At 40.0% G+C, this 20,573-nt stretch overlaps 3 protein-coding genes across 3 annotated transcripts; all 3 read right to left on the bottom strand.

The window, feature by feature from the left end:
- Positions 1 to 4,605: 4,605 nt before the first annotated feature.
- On the bottom strand, positions 4,606 to 5,592 carry ccl27a (chemokine (C-C motif) ligand 27a). Its single transcript, XM_072386956.1, has 3 exons — positions 5,493 to 5,592; positions 5,153 to 5,267; positions 4,606 to 4,943 (listed from the first exon to the last, which is right to left on the bottom strand). The coding sequence occupies exons 1-3, from the start codon at positions 5,554 to 5,556 to the stop codon at positions 4,826 to 4,828; spliced, it is 297 nt and encodes a 98-aa protein (XP_072243057.1). The 5' UTR covers positions 5,557 to 5,592; the 3' UTR covers positions 4,606 to 4,825.
- A 4,503-nt stretch (positions 5,593 to 10,095) lies between these two features.
- Positions 10,096 to 11,878, bottom strand: avp (arginine vasopressin). The gene is made up of 3 exons (XM_072386955.1): positions 11,683 to 11,878; positions 10,767 to 10,971; positions 10,096 to 10,668 (listed from the first exon to the last, which is right to left on the bottom strand). The coding sequence occupies exons 1-3, from the start codon at positions 11,800 to 11,802 to the stop codon at positions 10,532 to 10,534; spliced, it is 462 nt and encodes a 153-aa protein (XP_072243056.1). The 5' UTR covers positions 11,803 to 11,878; the 3' UTR covers positions 10,096 to 10,531.
- A 1,940-nt stretch (positions 11,879 to 13,818) lies between these two features.
- ubox5 (U-box domain containing 5) lies at positions 13,819 to 19,121 on the bottom strand. Its single transcript, XM_072387701.1, has 6 exons — positions 18,994 to 19,121; positions 18,245 to 18,346; positions 16,266 to 17,008; positions 15,437 to 16,068; positions 14,863 to 15,048; positions 13,819 to 14,183 (listed from the first exon to the last, which is right to left on the bottom strand). Exons 1-6 carry the CDS (start codon positions 19,045 to 19,047, stop codon positions 13,963 to 13,965), a joined length of 1,938 nt encoding a protein of 645 aa, XP_072243802.1. The 5' UTR covers positions 19,048 to 19,121; the 3' UTR covers positions 13,819 to 13,962.
- Between the last annotated feature and the right edge of the window lie 1,452 nt (positions 19,122 to 20,573).

The raw sequence follows: 20,573 nt of genomic DNA, 5'->3' as shown, positions 1-20,573 counted from the left end.
GTACATCAGACACAGTCATTTCTCAGTGGGAGTTTCAGATGCTTGGCATATACCATATATATATATATATATATATATGTGTGTGAGTGTGTGTGTGTGTGTGTGAAGAAACAAAACAGAGAAGAAATGGTTAATTTCCTTGCACAGATGTTTTCATCCTAGTTGCCAACAGTATTTCCACAAGATGGTGCTAAAACATTAGACTCGGTCTTGAGTGTTAAAAAAAATGTATTGAATTGCTTTAGATAAGAACAGCTTTTTTCCTTTGGCTTTCTGCAGCTGTTTGCACAACTCGTCTCTGCTGAACTCTCCTTTTAGTAGAACCCTCAATCTTTACTGCACTTTCAACAAAACTAATCCCTCATGGATCAACCTTTGAATGCATTGCTCGCTTGATTTTGCGAGAAGAGCTAATCCTTTGTAACCGGCGGAGTGTTGATGGATCAGTGCCCGAAGAATTATGACATTGGATTAAGCTGAGTGAGGGCTTTCAAATGGGCAAAGTTTCGACATGTCTTGTAGGTGTTACAGTTATCTTAACTGTGGCCCTGTCTAAGCCCTGTCTGCTGGTTTTCCCATTACATTTTCCCACACTGTTGGGGAAATCAGAAAGCCTGTCCAAAATTTTAATTGTGTGGCTTTGACAAAGCAATTGTAACTTCCACTTCAATGTAAGAATGAGAGCTTACAGATAAATGACAGGCTACTATTTTTGTATGCTGAAAATGTTTTGTGTAACCATAACTGGAGAAACCTGCTCTGACATGAGTACATTTCTATGTGAAATTATTTCTGAATGTTCAAAAGTGATCTAAAAGCTTTTTAATTATACACTCAATAGCTGGAGGCTTTTCTCTTCAACAGGTAAGTTATCATATGTCATAAAAGCTTCATGACTTGACTACTGGTTCCCTTGGGTTTAAGTTCAAATCTATTAAAATATACTTCCCAATAAAAAAAACATGAATGGAATGCGATGATTTTTAAACTTTCATAAATCAATTTTTATTTAAAAAAAAACAGCACATGGAAAACATCAAATGCCGAAAGTGAGAGGTTTCAGGAAAAATATTAGCTTATCTCGAATCTGATGGCAGCAACACACCTCACAAAAGTTGGGACAGGGGCAAAGAAAAGGTTGGAAAATTATGTAGTGCTGAAAAGAAACAGCAAGAGGAACATTTTGAGAGTAATTTGGTTGCAGCATAAGTAAAGATGAGCTGAGGTTCAGCAATCTACACTGCGTCTAAAAATTGTGGAAGAATTTCGGAGTAATGTATATGATAAAAACATGCATATTCTATCATATCCAGGAGGTCGCCTACTGTCATCAAAAGATTCAGAGAATCTGGAGACATTTCTGTGCAGAGGGGATAATATTCAGTGATGTTGTTCCTGAGATCTGTTGGAGTCACTCTCCCAGTTCGGGGGTCACAGTCCTGAGACCACTGGCACCACTGCTGCCTTCACTCACCACATCTTTTCAACTTCCTTTTTCAGTCCTTGGTATATATATATATATATTGAAGTCAATGTTGCTTGGAATTGTGACATTTATCACTTCTGCCTTCGTCTGTAATTTGTCGACCACCACATGTTCCGGTTGGTTAGCCATCATTGGTTTATCAGTCTGAATCAGGAAGTCCCTCTGGATCTTACCCCTGTCATTCTCCAGGCATACATATTCATGGCTCTGACTTTGTTTGTCTCATTCAGCTGAGTCTTCAGGACCTGCCTTACTATTTGTGGCTACTAAGTTGTGGCTGGCCTCTATGCACTCTCTTCAATGGTTGCGATTTGCCTGTGGGACCCCAAACCAATTGGAGTCATCTGAAACGTCTGCTATGATGTCTTCCAATAGTTCAACCTCTTCAGTTGTGATCATTTAGCCTCTCTTTGAGACCATTCAACCGTATTTACTTAGTCCGAATGGCATTCCGTTGTCTCTGCTCTATATACCGGTGAGGTGCACCTGTGGCCTACAGCTTGATATCATCCATGTTGAGGAGGTGGCCGATAATTGCTCCACTTCATAACCAGTATTCATAGCTATTTTTTATGATGATGTGGCTGAGGCCTTTGAAGAACAGTTGTGGGGACAGAGCATCTTCTTGGTAGATGATGGTATCTTGAGTAGTTGGCTTTGCAATGGCCTCTTGGGTTTGTCTTCCAAAGTCCCAATGATGTCTTCATGAAGGCTCTTGGTGTCCTGTTGATGTTGTAGAGTTCTAAGCATTCCACTAATCATGTGTTCGTCAATGAGCTTTCTTGAAGTTGATCCAGACTCATATGTTTGATCTTAAATAAAAGCAACAAACTACTAACTCTATAAATAACTGTGTATAAAACTGTGGCAGTGGTGCATATTTCCAAAGGAAAATTAAGAATAAATGTGTAACTTTTTCTGCTCTGAATGTTACAAGCTGCAGAAGTTCTCACAAACTTGCCTGATTTCTCTGGTAATTTCCAAAGTACTAGTTGTCATGTCTCAAAGAGGCACAATCTACAAAAAGTTGCATTTAATGAAAAAAAAAGAAGAAGAAGAAGTACTATGCTTAATGTTGGAGACTAACATCAGCATGCAACTGGTATACATTTATTTTTGTAAAAATAAAAATCCAGACAATCTAAGTCTGAGTATTTAAGAATGATACATATATAACAATAAAAGACCACACTGGTTCATCTGATAGTTAGCCGATGGCACAAACAACACGTCTTTATCTTTTATGTGAATCACTTTGTGTGGAATGTAACTTCAGTCAATCAAATAAATCAGCTCAGTGAAGCTTCCCACAAGGGTTTTACTACCTTTACTATGTGTTGTTGCTTGTCTCTGTGGGATTTGTCATGACTGAGAAGGATGCAGGTCTGGGTTTGATGAAAAACAGCCCAGGTTACTTACATTTTTAAAACGGTGTTTGTTATGTCTCCTATAGTGCTCTCTGATTGATCAAATAAATACATTTGCAGATATGTGAAAAATAAGATTTGCCCTCTTTCAATTTCTAAAGTTTTAAGCAGGAGATCATTCAATGAATTAAAAAAATACATATAATCCTTACCGTGTCATAAAGATAGGTAAAAAGAACCTTAGAAAAAAAACCCAGCACATCACATAGTCCCCTGTGTCACGACTTCATTAACACAAAATGCAGACACGGCAAGTAAAAAATCTAAGTTCACACTCATAGCTTCCATGGGAAGTTAGAGGGTAAGTAGCTGCCAGGTGCTGCTAATCAATTACAGTTGATTAATTTGATCATCAGCAAGTGTAAACACCACAAAAAACATGAAGTGTTATAGACTAGGAGTCCATCATTCCACAGTGAGAAAGATTACTCACAAGTGAAAAACACTGACGTTTTTGCCAGTTTTTATTCTTCCTAGAACTGGACGTCCCAGCACGTTCACCCCAAGGGGTAGATTGCTGTGCTCAGAGAAGTTATGACAATTTAAATGCTACATGTCAATCTCTACACGCGTCAGTTGACAATATAATTGGAGAAAGACAGAACAGGTATGGCTTGTTTTGAAGGGTTGCAGGAGGAGGTCTCCTCCCTCTAAAAGGAGCGTGGCACGACACCTTAGGTCTGCAAAGCTGTATCTGAATAAACCACAAGACTTCTGAAACAATATGCTTCAGTCAGAAGAGACCAAGAAAACAATGATCCCAAACACATAAGCAAATCTACAGCAAAATGGCTACAAAGAAAAGAATCAGGAGGTTGCAATGGCCCTGTAAAAGTCCAGTCAACTTCATTGAAATGCTGTGCTGGGACTTTGAGAGTGCTGTGCATAAATGAGAGCCCACAAGCATCAATGAACTGATGCAGTGTTATAATTAAAGGGAGGAAATTCCTTCTTGATGATTTGAGAGATTGATAATGTCATACAGAAAACGATTACTTCAAGTTGTTGCACCTGAATAAACTACAGAAATAAACTATCTGGGAGTAAGGTTACAAGGTTGGACAAGTTCCAGATGTGGTTCAACAAGCTATTGAATAATGGGGTGTACTTAGGTTTTTTTCACACTGCTTCTGTATTTTGGCTTGATTTTTGTAAACGTCATGTCATGTCTTATTCTTTTTATGTTGTTTTTACCTTGTTTTAAGTTCTGATATGGATGTTTTGTGTGATGTGCTTACTTTTTTACACATCTGTAAATGCATAGTTTCCTCCTGATATTTGTTGTTTAAATTTTGACAAAATATATAGTCTCTAAATCTTGGTTTACATGACAATACATCTCATGGCTGAATACAAGTTGATTTCAGTAGCATGAAATTTAATCTAGTGTTCCTTAATGCCCAGTTCAAGGGGTGGAAGATGTACATGCATCATTGACACAAGTAAACATAGTAATAAATCCCACTACAATCATATTACATACATAGCCAATATGTACAAAATGTACCTACATAAAAGGAAATAGCTGTCAAATCTGTAATGTTTTCAAATAGTTTACATGATGAAGCATCAATCTGTTTAAAATCAAGAAAAAAAATAGTGTGGAAAAATGTTAAACCAAAAAAAAAAAGATGTTGAATAAACAAAGTGAAGTACATGGTACAAAATTTCAATATAATTTACAGTAAAATATCTTTTTACTGAAGTGAACATGAGCACTTGAGAAAATGCAGTGTTGCTGTCTGGCACTCAGTGAGTTATGGAAGTATAAAAGGTGCTTTTCAGAGTCAGAATATTTTTCATGATCAACAAAAAACATCCAAGAAAGCTTGTACAAAACATATTTGAGAAAAGAAACTGTTCGCACGAGAGTACACAAATATCTGAGGGAAAGATATTTTTGCTCTGTTTCTCAGTATCTCTTTGTTTTCTGTTGTTGCAGCCATTGCATTCTATTCTTCAGCTTTTTCAGGAGTTCCTCCATCCGTGGATGAGCACATATGGGAATTATCTTGCCCTTTTGATAAAGTCTGTGAACCCACAAGGAAAGACAGTTAAATTGAGGTTTTGAAAAACACATCTGAGAATCAATTCAGAGTGCAAAGGAGAGAAATATGCACAAAACAAAGCACATTTCTAATGCATGCATATGGCAGAATGATTAATTTACATTTATATCATGTGAAGATAACATAAATCACTTGAACCTTTAAGCTCAAGACTAATTTTCACAACTCACTTCAGCGCATCAATGTCACAGACACCACGGCTGTCCTGCTTTTCCCATCGTACAACTCTCCCAAGCTGTTTTGGAAGAATGTCTCTTGTTCTGATGCAGCATTTTGGGATGCCAGCTGAAAAGAAAGAATGTTGGAATAAGAAAAACATGGAATTACTTAATTTTGGACATAACGAAAAATTTAAACAGAATTACGGTATACTGTCAGTGCTACAAAAATAAATGTTTCTCATTATTATCAACAATAGCTTGCCTCAGCTTTAAATGGAAATCAAATTGGAATATTAACCACTAACTTATCAAAGCGTATCTATGAAACTAATGAGGGTGCAGCTCTTACCGTCAGTGGACACGATGGCCAAAGCACACAGACAGACAATCACAAAAACACCTTTCAGATCCATGATGGCATTGCATGTGTAGAAAATAAATCTTTCCTTGCGATTTATAAACTGACAGGAAGTGTGAACCCACCCACTTGCCAGGTTGGGTGGATTGGAGCAGATACATTGCAGCCAACATCTGCTCCAATCAACAAGCATGTCTGTGAATATATAATGCTGATTAGAAAACTTTAACGACAAGCAAATCTATTAGGGCCAATACTTTCACTTTTGAACTGACATTATTCAAACTGTTGGTTCAGAATTATTAAAACTGCAACGGTATGCACGACACGGACAGGCTGGAACAAGTTTAATAACTACTCTTTTGAGAGACATTTGAGTCATGAAAACCAAAACAGAGCCTGATAAAAGCCACACCTGGAATCACAAAAGACAGAATACGAATTGCCCTGAGACCATTCAGGTGAAATGGAAACTTAATAGAAGTAAAATCCCAGTTAAAGAGAAAAGATGCAGGTGTTTATATATTTTAAATCCAGGTTAAAATCATTTCTTTACTCATGTGTCTATGCATGAAATCTGCACGGTATCTTTTAATCTATCTAGACTGTTGCTTGTTTTTATTCATTATAATTCATTTTGATTATTTTATTTGTTTCTCTTTATATTCTTTTATGTGTTTTTAATGCTTCTTCCACTCCCTGCTATGCTTTTATGTGATGTAAAGCACTTTGATTTGTTTTGTACATGAAATGTGCCACACAAATAAACTTGACTTGACTTGACTTGATATGTTGATGTATTTTCCTATGGCAAAGTGGTTTATTGAAATCCAATTCAGTTTTATTTATTTATCACCAAATACAAATAGAACAATTCAAACAAGTTGAAATGCAATTAATTGAAATACAATCTTAATCCATCCATCAATTTTCTATGCCTGCTTAATCCAACTCAGGGTCGTACACCCTGGACAGGTCGCCAGTCCATTACAGGGCCACACAGTGACAAACGAGACAAACAAACATGCACACTCACACTCACTCCTAGAGTCAGTTTAGAGTCAACAATTAACCTAGCGTGCATGTTTTTGGGGAGTGGGAGGAAGCCGGAGTACCCAGAGAGAACCCATGCATACACGGGGAAAACGTGCAAACGCCACACAGGCCCCAGAAGGGATTTGATAAATTAGTCCAATTCATACAAAGCATTTTTTTAAAAAAAAAGTTGTGTAGCTAAACAGAATGCATCTAAACTTCTCTTCAAGCCACACAATTTCCATAACACCAGGCCAGGGATATCTGCTAAGAAAGAGAAACATAAGTTGATAAGAACAATAATGTCATGTGTACACAGAGAGTAAAGAGAGCAGAGTGAGGACAGGTGCATCATGGGAGGCCGTCAGCAGTCTAGGCCTATAGCAGTGTTATATGTTTCGGGATCACTTGAGCCATCCCTAACTATAAGCTTTACCCAAAAAAAGGAAAGTTTTAAGTCTAATCTTAAAGTTAGCGAGGATGTGTAATGGCAGGTGGTTCTACAGAGAGGGGCCTGATAATCCCATTCTACTTTTAGAAACTCAAAGCAAACCTGCTGTCTGAGATCAAAGTGCTCTGTTGGGAAAATATCTAACTATGAAATCATTAAGATATTATGGAGCCTGGTCATTAAGAGCTCTATATTCTGAATTTAATTGGGAGTCAATGAAGAGAAGCTAAAACTAAAGAAATATGATCTCTCCTGTTAGTTCTCATCAGAAGTCTGGCTGCAGCATTTTGGATCAGCTGGAGGCTTTTCAGAGAATTTTTGGTGCAGTCCAATAATAAAGAATTACAGTTGTCCAATCTTGAAGTAACAAATGCATGGAGCAGTTTTTTCTGCATCACTCTGAGACAGGATGTTCCAGTTTTTGACAATATTCCGAAAAGTGAAAGAAGGCAGTCCTAGAAACCTGTTTTATATGTGTGTCAAAGGACAGATCATGGTCAAAAATAACTCAGAGGTTCCTTACTGTAGTAATAGAAGCCGAGGAAATGGCATCTAGAGTAATTATATAGCTAGACAGTTTTGTCCTGAAGCACATAGGACCAAACATAACAACTTTAGTTTTGTTTGAATTTAAGAGCAGAAAATTCTGAGTCATCCAGGTCTTTGTGTCTTTCAGACATGCTTGCTGTCTAACCAATTGTTTGTTTGTTTTCATAGATAAGTGCAGCTGAGTATCATCAGAATATCAATGGAAATTAATGCCATGTTGTTTAATAAGATTACCTAATGGACGCATGTTTAAAGTTAAAAGAATTGGTCCACGCACAGAACCATGAGGAACTCCATGACTTACTCTTCTGTGTGAGGAAGATCCTTGGTTTATAAGAACAAACTAGAATCCTACAGATAAACATGACTTAAACCAGTCGAATGGAGTTCATTTAATCCCAATAACAAGTCCAAGCCTTTGTAATAGAATGCTATGTTTGATGGTATTAAATGCAGCCCCGAGATCCAACAGGACAAGCACAGACACAAGTCCGCTATCAGAGACCAAGAGGTAACTTTCATTGTTAACTTTTACCAGTGCTGTTCCTGTGCTATGATGTCCTCTGAATCCTGACTGAAACTCTTCAAACAGGTTATTTCAGTGTAAATGATCACAAAAGTGGGAAGAACTTTAGACATAAAAGGGATATTGGATATAGGTGTATAGTGGATTTTTGCTTGCTAAAATAAAACAGGTTGGTTCATTGAAGCTACAAAGTCGACTTAAGACTTTTGTCTCATTTTTAGGTTGATGTCCTCACTCTAAAAAAAAAAGCTTTCTTCACTCAGAAGAAAATTGAGCCTTCTTGTTCCTTAAGATTGATTTCTGAGAATGTTAAGTTAGCTTGTTATTCACTAGATTGAAATCATAACACTGGGGACTCTGTGATGGTTGTAGTATTTAAAAGTGATGCCTAGAGTAGGGGGCATACCCATCTCAATAGCATAATCCCCTGTTAGTGGCAGTAATTCATATAAAGTGGAGTCATTGGCATGAAACTAACCATTCATAAGACCTAGATAAACCTGACAACCTTGCAGGAGTCAGTTGGGCAGTGGTTGTCTCAGGACCTTAAGAACCCCAAGAGGTCTTGGGACTGAAACCTCCAGGAAACAGCACCTCACAGAATAGCAGGCTCTGAAAGATATAAATCTTGAAGTACCATTTAGAGTAAATTGAATCTGAAACTTGGCATGCATGCCAAACTCATTTAAAGCTATGATTCATTGACACACAATGGCGTGGCTTTTACTTCTTCGTTGCAGGTTGCACAATTTAAACAAGCGTGAAAGCAGACAATATACTTGCTGAGAAAAAGAATTCCCCCTGAGGATGTTTCTGGTAGCAAATATGCTATCAGGTGTGGATTTGTGATGTGGGAGAAATCAAAACTGACTCAGGAAAACAATGTCTTATGACTAACTGTTGACAATGCAGCTTACCACATTCAGTCTGATCCTGCGTAGTCTTTGAATCACAGAGTACCGTTTTGTGTGGTTTATGTCTAAACCACCAACACATGCACAGATTCGGTGGTCTGAGGTTTAAAACTCTCTGACATGTTTGTTTTGTAAAATAAATGTAAAGGATTTTCTTTTCATTGTGTAAAAGTGCGCTGATAGCAATAGGTGAAAACCAAAAAAAAAGAAACCCATCCTTTGAGTTAAGAGCTTTTTTTATGGTTGAAACCTTCATAGATTACATAGATTAGTGTTAAGATGCTTACGAAAAACCATATCCCTCTTAAAATGGTCAGGTTCAAGGACTGGACTGAAAATGAGTGAAAAAGCAGTGTCCAGCAATGTCCAAAGAAAATCTTTGAAAGAGCTTCGGAAAGCCTGGAAAACTTTAGTTAAAGTTTAGATACTTTGGGCTGGACCAAGTTATAAGTCCATTATAAGTTATCATAGATGATTTATAGTATAAATTAATTGTTAAATGTAAGATGAAACATTGCCAATTTGAATACACAATGACATTCGCTTATGATTAATATTACCTCTGTAACTGGTAACGTCAGAGGTCAGAATCAACGTACTCCTAACAAGAGGATGAATTCTGAAAATGATAGAACACACAAGATGCACCAGGGAGATCCACCACATGTAACCAAAAGACATTTATGACCAGATTGCTGTTGTGCCACACAGACGGGTTGAATAGATCAAAACATGTAACTGTCAAAATCAGGGAGGTGCTGCCTCCGCCTCAAGCTGGACCAGACTCACATCACCGTGAAACTGCCACCGCATATTTCTGGCAGGAACATCTGCTTTCAGACTTCTCGCACAAAGGTACACAATAATTACTATTCACTGCCATTCATTCGAGAATTTCAACATGTTGATACAAATGTAGGTGTGAAAACTGTCCGATTGAAAGGAGATGACGTCAGTCGACGGGTACAACAACAAATATATAGAGGACTAACCATTTAATGAGGGATGAAGTTGATTTCTCAAATACAGGTCTCTGTGTTTTTTGAAAATACATTCCTTTCACATTCTCATGCACACAACCTCACCCAAGCAGATAGATGTGATTAAATTGACTTACACGCGTGAGAGGAAAAAAACAACAGAAGCCTTTCTGGCAGTGAATCATTTTGTATTTTCTCCCATTTTTAATGTACAGTCATATTTCTACTACACAAGAGAATTATACTCAGGCATTGTGACTCGGCTTTTTTTTTTATATGGATATCTGTGTTAACATCAATCCTTATTGATTTATTTATTTACACAATTTTCTGCTATAACTCACCTATTTGAATTGGAGTTCTGAATTGTTTACAGTATGTGCATCCAGTATGTGCACTATGTACATTTTTGAAGCGGGAACAAACATGAGATCTACCATTAACATTATGATTCCTCTTCGCAGTTCAAACCGAGGCAGGATTAGCACAGAAGAAACAGAACAAAGTTTGACTTGGTTCAGAGTTCGGGACTTGAAGCTTAAAATCTGTTGCAGCAGACTGGGACCTCCACAGAATCAGTACTCATTCTGTCCTCTGCTGGCCACATGAAGGAGACGCAGCAGCAGCTCTGTGGGCGAGCTCCTGGCAGAGCTGTGGGCTAGATCTGTGGCCTCTGCCTCCCCAAGGCAGTCAGAGTCCACCACACAGCTCTCTGAGAGAAAGGAGAGGAAAGGAACATGGACCAGTTCATGCCATGCTGTACCGGTTAAACTCACTGAACACGATATATATTAGAAAACAAGACTGTACCAGAGTTGCAGCAGAATCCTGAAGCAGCGCAACGTCCTCCCTCAGATCCACAGGGTCTAACGCCTGCCTGGCAGGGGGTGAGCAGGTAGTTCTCCTCCACACAATATACTGATTCTGGGGAGCCCAGCAGGCAGCCCAGGTCCTCTCCACAGCAGATACTGGGGCCAAAGCAGCGGCCCCTGTCTCCAGGGCCGCAAGACATGCACTAAAGGATGGTAGATTGGATCAATGGAAGCATTATTCAGGTTTACCATTCAGAATTTGCATTGGAACGACCACTCTTCCCTCATATTCACAAACTCTCAATTATCACAGTACAAGCCTAAATATCTAAAAGATCAAATACTGAATAGTTAGTTATATAGTTAATAGTTATCCCATTTCAATCTATTGTCATATATTTCTGATGTGTGCACAACATACAGTGAAATCGGAAAAATTAGGGGAAAAAAAACTCAACGCAAGCAGTGCAAAGTCGGTGTTACACAAGTCTTGTTTTCTGATTTTAAAGCTACATAAATCTAACATCCTGCTTTTTAAAAAGCAAAAATTTGACTCATATTTCAGTTCATATCATGTTAGTTCCTGTGTTTTCGTTCATACTAATCCAAACTAGAACCAGTTTGAGTTAAAGATTTTCTCTTAAAAATGAATGTAGCTTCTGTTCTTCAATTTGTTTGAACTTATCTTAATTAGATAATTAACCAATATTATCATTTTTAGACCAAGCTCTCTTGTTCTCTTTTTAGGGAAAGAAAGAAAATGTCCTGTGTGAGGACCCTGGTGCTGGGGAGGTTTACACAGGATGAATCAAACAGATGAATTGTCCAAATCAAAGACTTGCAGAGGCACATAAACATCTAATGAAGTTAGACATCATATCCCAGCAGAAGGCAGAAATTATAATGGTCCTCACCTGTCTGACTCCAGTCTCCGGCAGCGCCCGCTTCCCTCCTCGGGGGCAGTTCTGGATGTAGCAGGCGGATGAGAGAGCGAGGAGTCCCAGGACGCACAGGGGGAACAGGGAGTGATGCATCGCTGCTGGTTCTGAGTGAGCGCCGCGCACCTGTAAGTCCTCCGCCGGTGTGGATGTGTGGCCGATAATCGCGGTCATTCCTCATTTATAAACACAAGGACGCGGTATGACAAACCAACCGATATCTGACGTCAGCGTGGGTACTGTTTGTGCTCCCGGCATGCACGCGCGCCCGAAGGCCACTTGCGTGTGCGCACAGTGTGCGCGAGAGGTCGCGGCAGATATGGCTCTGCATCGGATGCGTGCCATCTAACAAATCTACAGAGGAGAACAGCAGTGGCAGCAGAAGATGCCTTTTATGTATTCAGCACTGCGCCACACTTATGTCTCACAACTTTTTTTGGAATAATTTCCGAGGTGGATGACACAATAAATCTGGCAGGAGATGAACAGCTAATTGGAGTTTAAGAACAACTAATTAGATTTACCGCACTAACCACAGTGATGAAGTACATTTCATGATGAGCATGCACAATTTAAATAACAAGCTGCAGTACAGACATTTTTGCATTTTTTTTTTACACTTTTGTTACATTTAGACAACTGCGGTGACATGACAACCTCAGGGTCACACAAATTATCTCCACGACCCATGTAAACTATTGATGAGCATAACAACATCAGCATTTCAAATCAAATCAATCAGGTGATTATTCTGTTCGGCGTGCAGCTGCATGCTTTGAGTTGTTTGTCTCCTATTAGCTGTTTTGATGCTGATTAAGAAGAAAGCGACAAAACTGAGCATCAGAAGGTTAAAGTTGGAAAGGAAACTCTTAATAGGCACCACGGCATTCAAGTGTGATCATGCAATAAATACAAAATGTGATCTTATACAATCGTTACTTCAGTCCTGAACAATATGGAATAAAATAAAGATTTGCACTGGCAGTTCATTTAATCCGCTTTACTTGCCAAACATAAAGAGATGACTGTCACAAACTGAGGGAAAATGGCTCAGAGACTGCCTGATTTGGTCTCATTTACAGGTGTTTTATCTGCCAGTTCCAGCTGAAGCAGTGAAGCACACGTCTTCATTACACATGCACAACCACTAACTCTAGTCTCACCGAGCGGATACAGGATCGCGACCTTGGTTAAGCTAAATGTTGTCCGGGTAACCAACATAGAAATGATGCTGTTTATGATTGTGGAGCCCAATATGCACCGCATCCCTGACTCCTCGCTGTTTAACCCGTTTGTGCACAATAGCCCCTGCTCGTGAAAGCAATGAGGGTGAAGTGTCAAAGCGGTTGAAAATGAATACGCGGCTATGGACCCTGGGGGACTTGCAGTCCCTGCCGGGAAACAATGTGCACGCGTGCATTTCCTTTAAGCAACGGCAGAAAGCATTAGGAAACAAAAGCCCCTGAAGGATCTGATGAAAGATGAAGGTGGTCAGCGTGTTAATGCAAACTAAAATGCTACGAAAGCACATCTTTATAGGACGCGAGAAACAGCGAGTTAAAGGGTTACTGTTGAGAGAAGGCGGTAAGGGCCAGACATGAGGACAGGGCGAACATGACGTGTCCGCTTCTTCACAATGACCACACAGCCTTGGATCAACTCTATTTCCAGTCATGTTTAACCGAGGTTCTAGCTCAGCACCGCTGACCCTCAACCTTTTCTTTGTGCATCCTCAATGCATCTATATTTCTAACGTCAGTACAAAGACTGCAGAACCAAGGCTGCAATTGCACTTCCAACGAAAAGGCGAAGAAATGGAAAGGAGGCGGAAGAGAACAGAACGAGCTTTTTTTTATACGTGCCTGTAGTTTTATACATTCTATACAGAAAAGGTCTGTGCTTTCAAATATCTTCCACTGTTGGCCTATAGGTGCCTATGTGATTTGCTTTTAAGACGCTACAAGCTTAAGAAAATTTGCAGGAATATGATTCATCAAACGACGCAACGTGAACGCAAGTGAATGAGGAACAAAGATGAAGCAAAACCATTTTAAAAGAAAAGGACAGACTAGTTCGGTAGTAGTTTTGAAAATTAAGTGTTTATTTAACAGTGGGATGGGGGTAGCGTCCAGTAAAGTAAATGATAGACTGCTATATATTAAATCCAGGACCTTGTTTTTTTTCTTTTTTCTTATTTCAGTCTTGGAAAACATCTCGTGCAAAATCCATCTGCGCTTTGAAGGTGCTTCTCAACTGTCAGTGGTGCACACGTATGATGCGACCACGTGGGGTAGGCATTTGGCAAGTTGGACACAAAAAGGGACCAGATGTCGCTGTAACGTCCCAGTCTGGTCGTTTCGATTCCTCCTGGAGGCAGGGGCGGCAGAGCAGGTGACCGCAGATCAGCCGGTAGATGGATGGCGCTGATGTCGAGTACGCAGAGACTGAACGAGAACAGGCGGAGCACACCTTTCCCCCTGGTGAGAAAATAAGAGGGTGACTGACCATCAGACAGCAAAAAAAACAAAAAAACAGTGGACCACTTTTCAATACTACAGTTATGCAAAAGTCTGGGAATCAATGGTCAAAAGTTCAGCTCCTCTGCATAGTAACAGGAGCACCTGAGCGGATGTCCAAAAGGGAGCCGTTTCTGCCAGTTGTTGGAAAATGATCAACCAAACTTTTAAAAGTAGGATGAAGTTGACGGTTTTGCTTAAAAATGTTCCACGAGAATAAATGCGACATGTTTCAAATGTAAAACTAAGTTGTTTTTTTTCATTTTTCCCCAGTGACTCAGTGAAATTTGGATTGGGTTGGTGATGCACTGCTCTACTATGCGGCCACAACTTCATAAGTATACCCTTGTGGAAAAGTAAATGAAAGAAAAACACACTGTCCTTCAACCCCCGTCTCAAAAGCCTCTATAGTTGGCGAACAGACCTGATTCATTCTAAAAGAAGACCCGTGGACTGATGAAGCCATTGTGATATAAGGCTTTGTTTTACCCTTTCAGGCCTTATCTGTCACTCCAGGACATAATGGGTTAATAAAGCCCTCTAATAAAAACTTAGCTCTGCTTTTATTGTAAATTATCACATTTAACAACAGAATAAAAATAAATAAATACATAATTGCCCTGAGTGTGCAAGATCCTACCTGCAGATGCATCAGAAATGCTTGAACTCTTGCTCTGCACTGGGTTGCTCAGAGGGCTAGAGTTAGAAACAACCTCCCTTTGTTGGGGCAAGTTTGATGTGAAGGAGGGTCGACCCTTCAGGGCAGACAGTAGCGCCTCATCCAGACTAGCTGACAAACGCTGCTCGTGAGTGCTGCAGCTGGGGGCTGAAGATGGACAGTAACAGAGCAAATATGGATTCAACAAAACAGAGAAATCAACGGGAAAAAATGCTCACGTCCACAGAAAGTGGTAGAAATATTCATTACGGTCCTTTACCATTAGATAGTCTGGCTAAACGTGACTATACTTGTTTTATTGTGTGTGTTTTAATCACAGACAAAACCTACCAACAGGTTATTTTTTTATATATTACTACATTGGCAACGGTTCCAAGAAAGCTGGAAATTCCATCTGTGCCCACGGACGGCATTTCCAAGTGCATGGGTTATGATTTCAAGCCCACCCCCATTTAGAAAGTATTGTCTGCAGGGGAAAATAGCATCCAAAAGAGTAAAGCTGAGCTGTATACCGTAGATGTTATTCTATACTCACCAGAAACCAAATCAGTTCTTGGTCTTTTTGTTTGAGGTCGCAGTAGCTTTTTAGTTGTCGATACATCTGTCGTTTCTCTGGAAATTTCACTTGCATCTCTTTTCTTTCCTCTGTCCAACTCTGGCTTGCTCTCTGTGCAAAGAGGCTGTGCGTCAGGAGTGCGATTCCCGCAACTCGATGATGGTCCTGATCCACTGTCTTGCATTTGGTCAGAAATCTTGTTTGAGTCTCTGTTATCAGAATTGGACTGAACACAGTTACTGTTCATTGAACCTTTACTGAGACATGGAGAATTCTGGGACTGTCCATGTATGCTGGAGGTTACAAGTCTTGAAGCTTGTGGATAATCTCCTTGGTCTTGTCTCCCCACGATCCCGTCCCTCTTCGTCATCCCTTTCTGCAGGAGGAAGTGGTCAATGCGGCTTTTCAGCTGCGGGTTGGGAAGAGGCTGGGAGGTTGAAGAGAACGGGACGCCGGTAAAGGGGTCATTCGGCGGTCGACCCCATGTGGCTTCCCTCTTCTGGTGCTCGTCAAGGGTGGAGTTGTCAACTGACACGCCGCTGGGGAGCAGCATGGGTAGCGTCATCACCTCTTGTGTTATAGGATCAAGGAATTCTTCTGGGATGGAGACACTGCAAGAGTCAAACAAAAAGCCGACACTTTTCTTTTTTTACCCCAATATTGTACAATTTTTTTAACTCACAATAGAAATTTAAGGTGGAAGGAACTAACTAACGCAGCGATACACCAGTTTGATAAGAGTTTAACAACTTGGTCCAACGCAAAACTAAAAACTAAATGTGCACACACTACTTGATAAATACTTTACCTTGGAGGTGCTTGCGGTGGTTGCGAGGTTTGTCTGACAGAAGGGGCAAAAAACACGGGTCTCGAAAGCTGTCTTTCAGTGGCCTTGTGGATTCCCACAATCCTCTCCACCTCTTCTGTGGGGCAGCAGCGAGCAGGTTGTCCCCACACAGCCAATGCTTTCAGCCCCAGAGAAGACGCTGCACCGCCTAAAGGCATCGTCACGCGAAGCTGTGTAACAGCGCCCAGAGAGGGCAGACCCCGGCTCCACAGCTCCTCCTGCCGAGAGTTCGCAGGCTGTGGAGGCGGAGGGGAAAGAAATGGCGCCCGGGGACGAAAATTCGAATGTCTGAAACAGAGTCGAGTCTCTTCCGTTAGTTCACAACGAGCAACCAGCTTAAATTCTGGCTCAGCATCGCTGCATTCAGTGTTTGATTGACACTTGAGCACATGGCTTGTTTGTTGAGGATCATCAGCAGCCTCTTCACCCCACTGCTGGGCCTGAAAACTCCATTTTTGGCCGTTACTCTGCTGTGATGTATAGCCATCCCTTTGGTGTTTCAGCCTGTTCTTTGCTTTCTGGTCCTTCAACTGCATCTTTTTCTGATCCTTTTGCGCGATCTGTTTTTGGTCCGTGGGAGGCCGTGGATCAGAACTGGTGCTGATCTCCAGTCTTTTGCAGGCCTGTCCTCGGTCCATTCCCCAAGACCACAGCTCCACATCTATCCTGCACAGCTCCACCTGGAAGCCAAACTTCAAGGTTACCTAAAAAGGAACAGATGGAAAAATTCAATCTGTCACATGGATCAATGCATTACTGAGACTGCAGTGATCCGGTATCCTTTTTATGCAGAAACAATGTAGATATTGATATACTTAAAAGACCTACTGGATTCTCTTTTAAGAGTATAAGCTTGTAGCCTGAATATGCGAAAAAGAATTTGTCAAATGTGTTTAGATTGAGGCAAAATAATTGGTCAGAATCTTTTCTCATGTTCACTTCTGAAATTAGAGCAAAGCTGTCACATAAATCTTATACTTAGCTTGATAGAAAAGAGAAAATGTGGTACAGAGGAGATTAATGTTATAATGTAAGCATATTTACTCAAGTACTTTGCTTAAGCACAATTGAGTAACACTTGTTCCATCAGGGGCAACATGATACCTCCATAATTTCACTTAATTTCAAAGGGAAATGTAAAACTTTTTACAGCACTGCATTCCTTTTATAAAACGTATACTACTTAGAGATGAAGATGTAAACGATTCAATTCATCGTCATAACTTATCATTTTCTCTAGCAGCTTTCCACAGCTGACAGTTGATGGTCATAAGGCATGAAACGACTTTTCCAAAGATGCGGACGGAGAGCGTGAGCCACAGACATATAGAAATGTACATATGCACAGAGGCTGAGGGTCAGCAGAGACGACCCGAACCACCAGCAGCACCAATGCAGAATAAACTGCCACAGAGGTTTGACTTGTACACCAAACCAAACTGGTCCCTTCCAAATAGTGACTGAATAGTTAAAGAATGATTTGGGTTTGACTCATAATGAAAAGATGTATTGGGCTTTATCTAAATCCGGTCCTCGAGGGCCACTGTCCTGCAGGTTTTGGATGTTTCCCTGCGTCAACACACATGATTCAGATGAACTAGATCTCTTCAAAGATTTGTTACGTTCTGCACAAGCCTGCTAATGATGCACTGATTTGACTCCCTGATCTTAATGGCCCAAAACCGAACATACAACTAACTATGTATGGGATGCATTTTTTTCCTATTAGTTTTGTTACTTTTTAAAAAATTCTAAATCATGATCATTTGTTCAAGGAAACGGCTCTCTGTGTACCTACGTGCGGTTTTGAATCCACAAAGCAAAGGTCTTTCTTTTACATTTTTTTTTTTAAAATTCCAGCTCAGAAATTCACTGTATGGGTCAACGTATTGAAGAATGGATGAGACATGCCCTTTTTGTTACATGCAGCATCATCTTACCTGCAGGGGTGGACGGAGGAAGTATTCCAGCTTAAAGCCCCGCCTCCGGAGAGCCGGGTCAGCTGACACAAGGTTTGTGACATCATAGCCATCTGCACACAGCTGTAGATGAAAAATAGATTGAATAAGCAAATGTATGAGCGTCTGTGAAAGCTTGGAATTAAACAATAGAGAGGCTGATGGAATATTTATTAATTATTCCTTAACTGACTGGTCAAAGTATTGTTATTATTATTATTATCATCTTTAAACTGTAATGTCTGTGCTTCACGCGTTCTCAAGTGCAAGCAGAACAGTGATGGCAGCAGTTTATATGGACCGCTATTTAAAACTTTACACAAAAAGAAGGTATGCAGCAGAAAAGAGTTTTTAAAATCTCATTTTCTTGGTGGAGTACAGTACACACTTCATCTTCTGAGCGCAGAGAAAAGAAAAGAGAATATGAATGAAAAGAACAAGGACAGTTGTGATTCAGTCTCCCACACACCACTGTGTCCCCGGCTGCTTTATTTTCACATGGCTGTCCTCTACACCCCCTCTTGTTCCGTTTCACGTGTTTCGTCCCGTTTTGCTCAAAACACATAGGATCTATTCTCTAAACTTGTATAAGAAAAACAGGGCGAATGCTGCTTTTGCAAGACCCTACTCAAGTGTGGGATTGAGCATTTAGGCTAGTTTTATCAAAGCAATAACGGTTCCTAACTCTAGCACTAAAATGAGAATGTTGAAGTCTACAAAGTGCGTCTTACCTTGTTGCAATGAGCCGTTGTGTGAAAATGTGGCAGACAAAGATTCACAACCATATTCTAGCGATCTGCAGAGACAAAGTGAATTTAGAGCCGTAGAAGATGTCCCATACAGCGATTTTACAGGTCAAGGCAATGTAATGAATAGATCTGTTCAGCACTGCGTCAGAGCATATGCTATAAATATATATATTTGTGTTTGGAATATTAGTTTACAAGCCATTTACCTCACAAAAAAACAACTGAGAACAAAAGAGCTCAACAAAGCAGTTACATATGCAGCTGCTGAAAGAGTAAGTTGAGAAGCAATGAAGTTGGTGAAGCAATCAACATCAAGTCCATAACAGCAAGATGATGAATTAGCCCGTCAATGTTAATGGAAAAAATGCAACACATCTGCTGTTTTCAGCATCTCAAACATGAGGATTTGCTGCACTTCCCCGTTTTATATCACGATCAATTGAACATCTTTAGATCTGAGGATCAGAAATGGCTATGACTTTTTATTCATTTACTGAATATACAAAAAGAGTGCGTCTTATCACATCGTCTTAATTACGCTGAAAAAAAAATCTAAACGTATTGTGCTTATTTGTGCTGCTTTGTCATATTTGAATGTGAACACAATTTTTAAAATTTGGTTAGACAAGGCAACTAATCTGAGGACAGAAACTTACCTCTACCGACAGGGCCAAAAACATTTCATTGATTCAACGAGCAAGTAACTAGTTTGTCTCAGAAGAAAAATGGATGGCATTTCACTGAGGACATCGACTTGCTTAAAGCTATACTCGTAATACTGCAATGGTAAGTCATCACTTAAATATGAATTTGTGTTTTCCTTTCCAAAGTAAACGCATTTGTATATACCTTGTCCGGTTGTAATAAACAAGGTCTTGTCCAGGTTTTTCTAAGAGCTAATCGCAGCTATCAGTCTAGTAGCGACTAACATTTTTTTTAAAGGACCTGGAAGACAATGTTAATAATGGCAACACTACCCTTGGAAACTTGAAAGCAACCAAAAAAAAAGATTAGTTTGCTTGGTTGTTGTCACACTTGCCTGTTTGGAGTCTTTATTTTGCTCCGAATCTATGAAGTAGCTACTAGCTACTAGCATGTAGCTATAACTTTATACCACAAACAAATCGGCAAGTCTACGGAAGCCGATAAGGGTCATTTGAATTGTCGGAATTCGGTAACTCTCAATGGGTCCAGTAGGCGTCGAGTACAGTAATGTATATTGTTCGTGTAATTCGTTACCGTACTACAGTATGAATGGACTTTCCCATTTGCATAGGCGTTTTGTTTACCTTCTCCATCTCACAAATCTGTCTCCTCCTCCATATCAAGGTCATCGGGGTTGGACACCTTCACAAGTTGCAGTCCTGCTGCCAACAACAATTCAAGGATGTCTGAGTAGGATGAATGGTTTTAGTCTGGGAAGAATCCAGACTGCTCTAATTTGAGAAAATATTTCTGTTAAGTTACAAGAATGTGTGTGTTTGTTTCTGTATATCATGTATGTTGTGGCACATACCTACTAAGCAGCAATATATGGATTATCTCCTTTTCCTAGGATTAAT

This window comes from Leuresthes tenuis, unplaced genomic scaffold (assembly GCF_036924035.1).
Source record: "Leuresthes tenuis unplaced genomic scaffold, fLeuTen1.0.hap1 SCAF_6, whole genome shotgun sequence".
NCBI classification, from domain to species: Eukaryota; Metazoa; Chordata; class Actinopteri; order Atheriniformes; family Atherinopsidae; genus Leuresthes; species Leuresthes tenuis.
The sequence above is the reverse complement of the archived record's forward strand: the minus strand, read 5'-3'. Positions and strand labels throughout refer to the sequence as shown.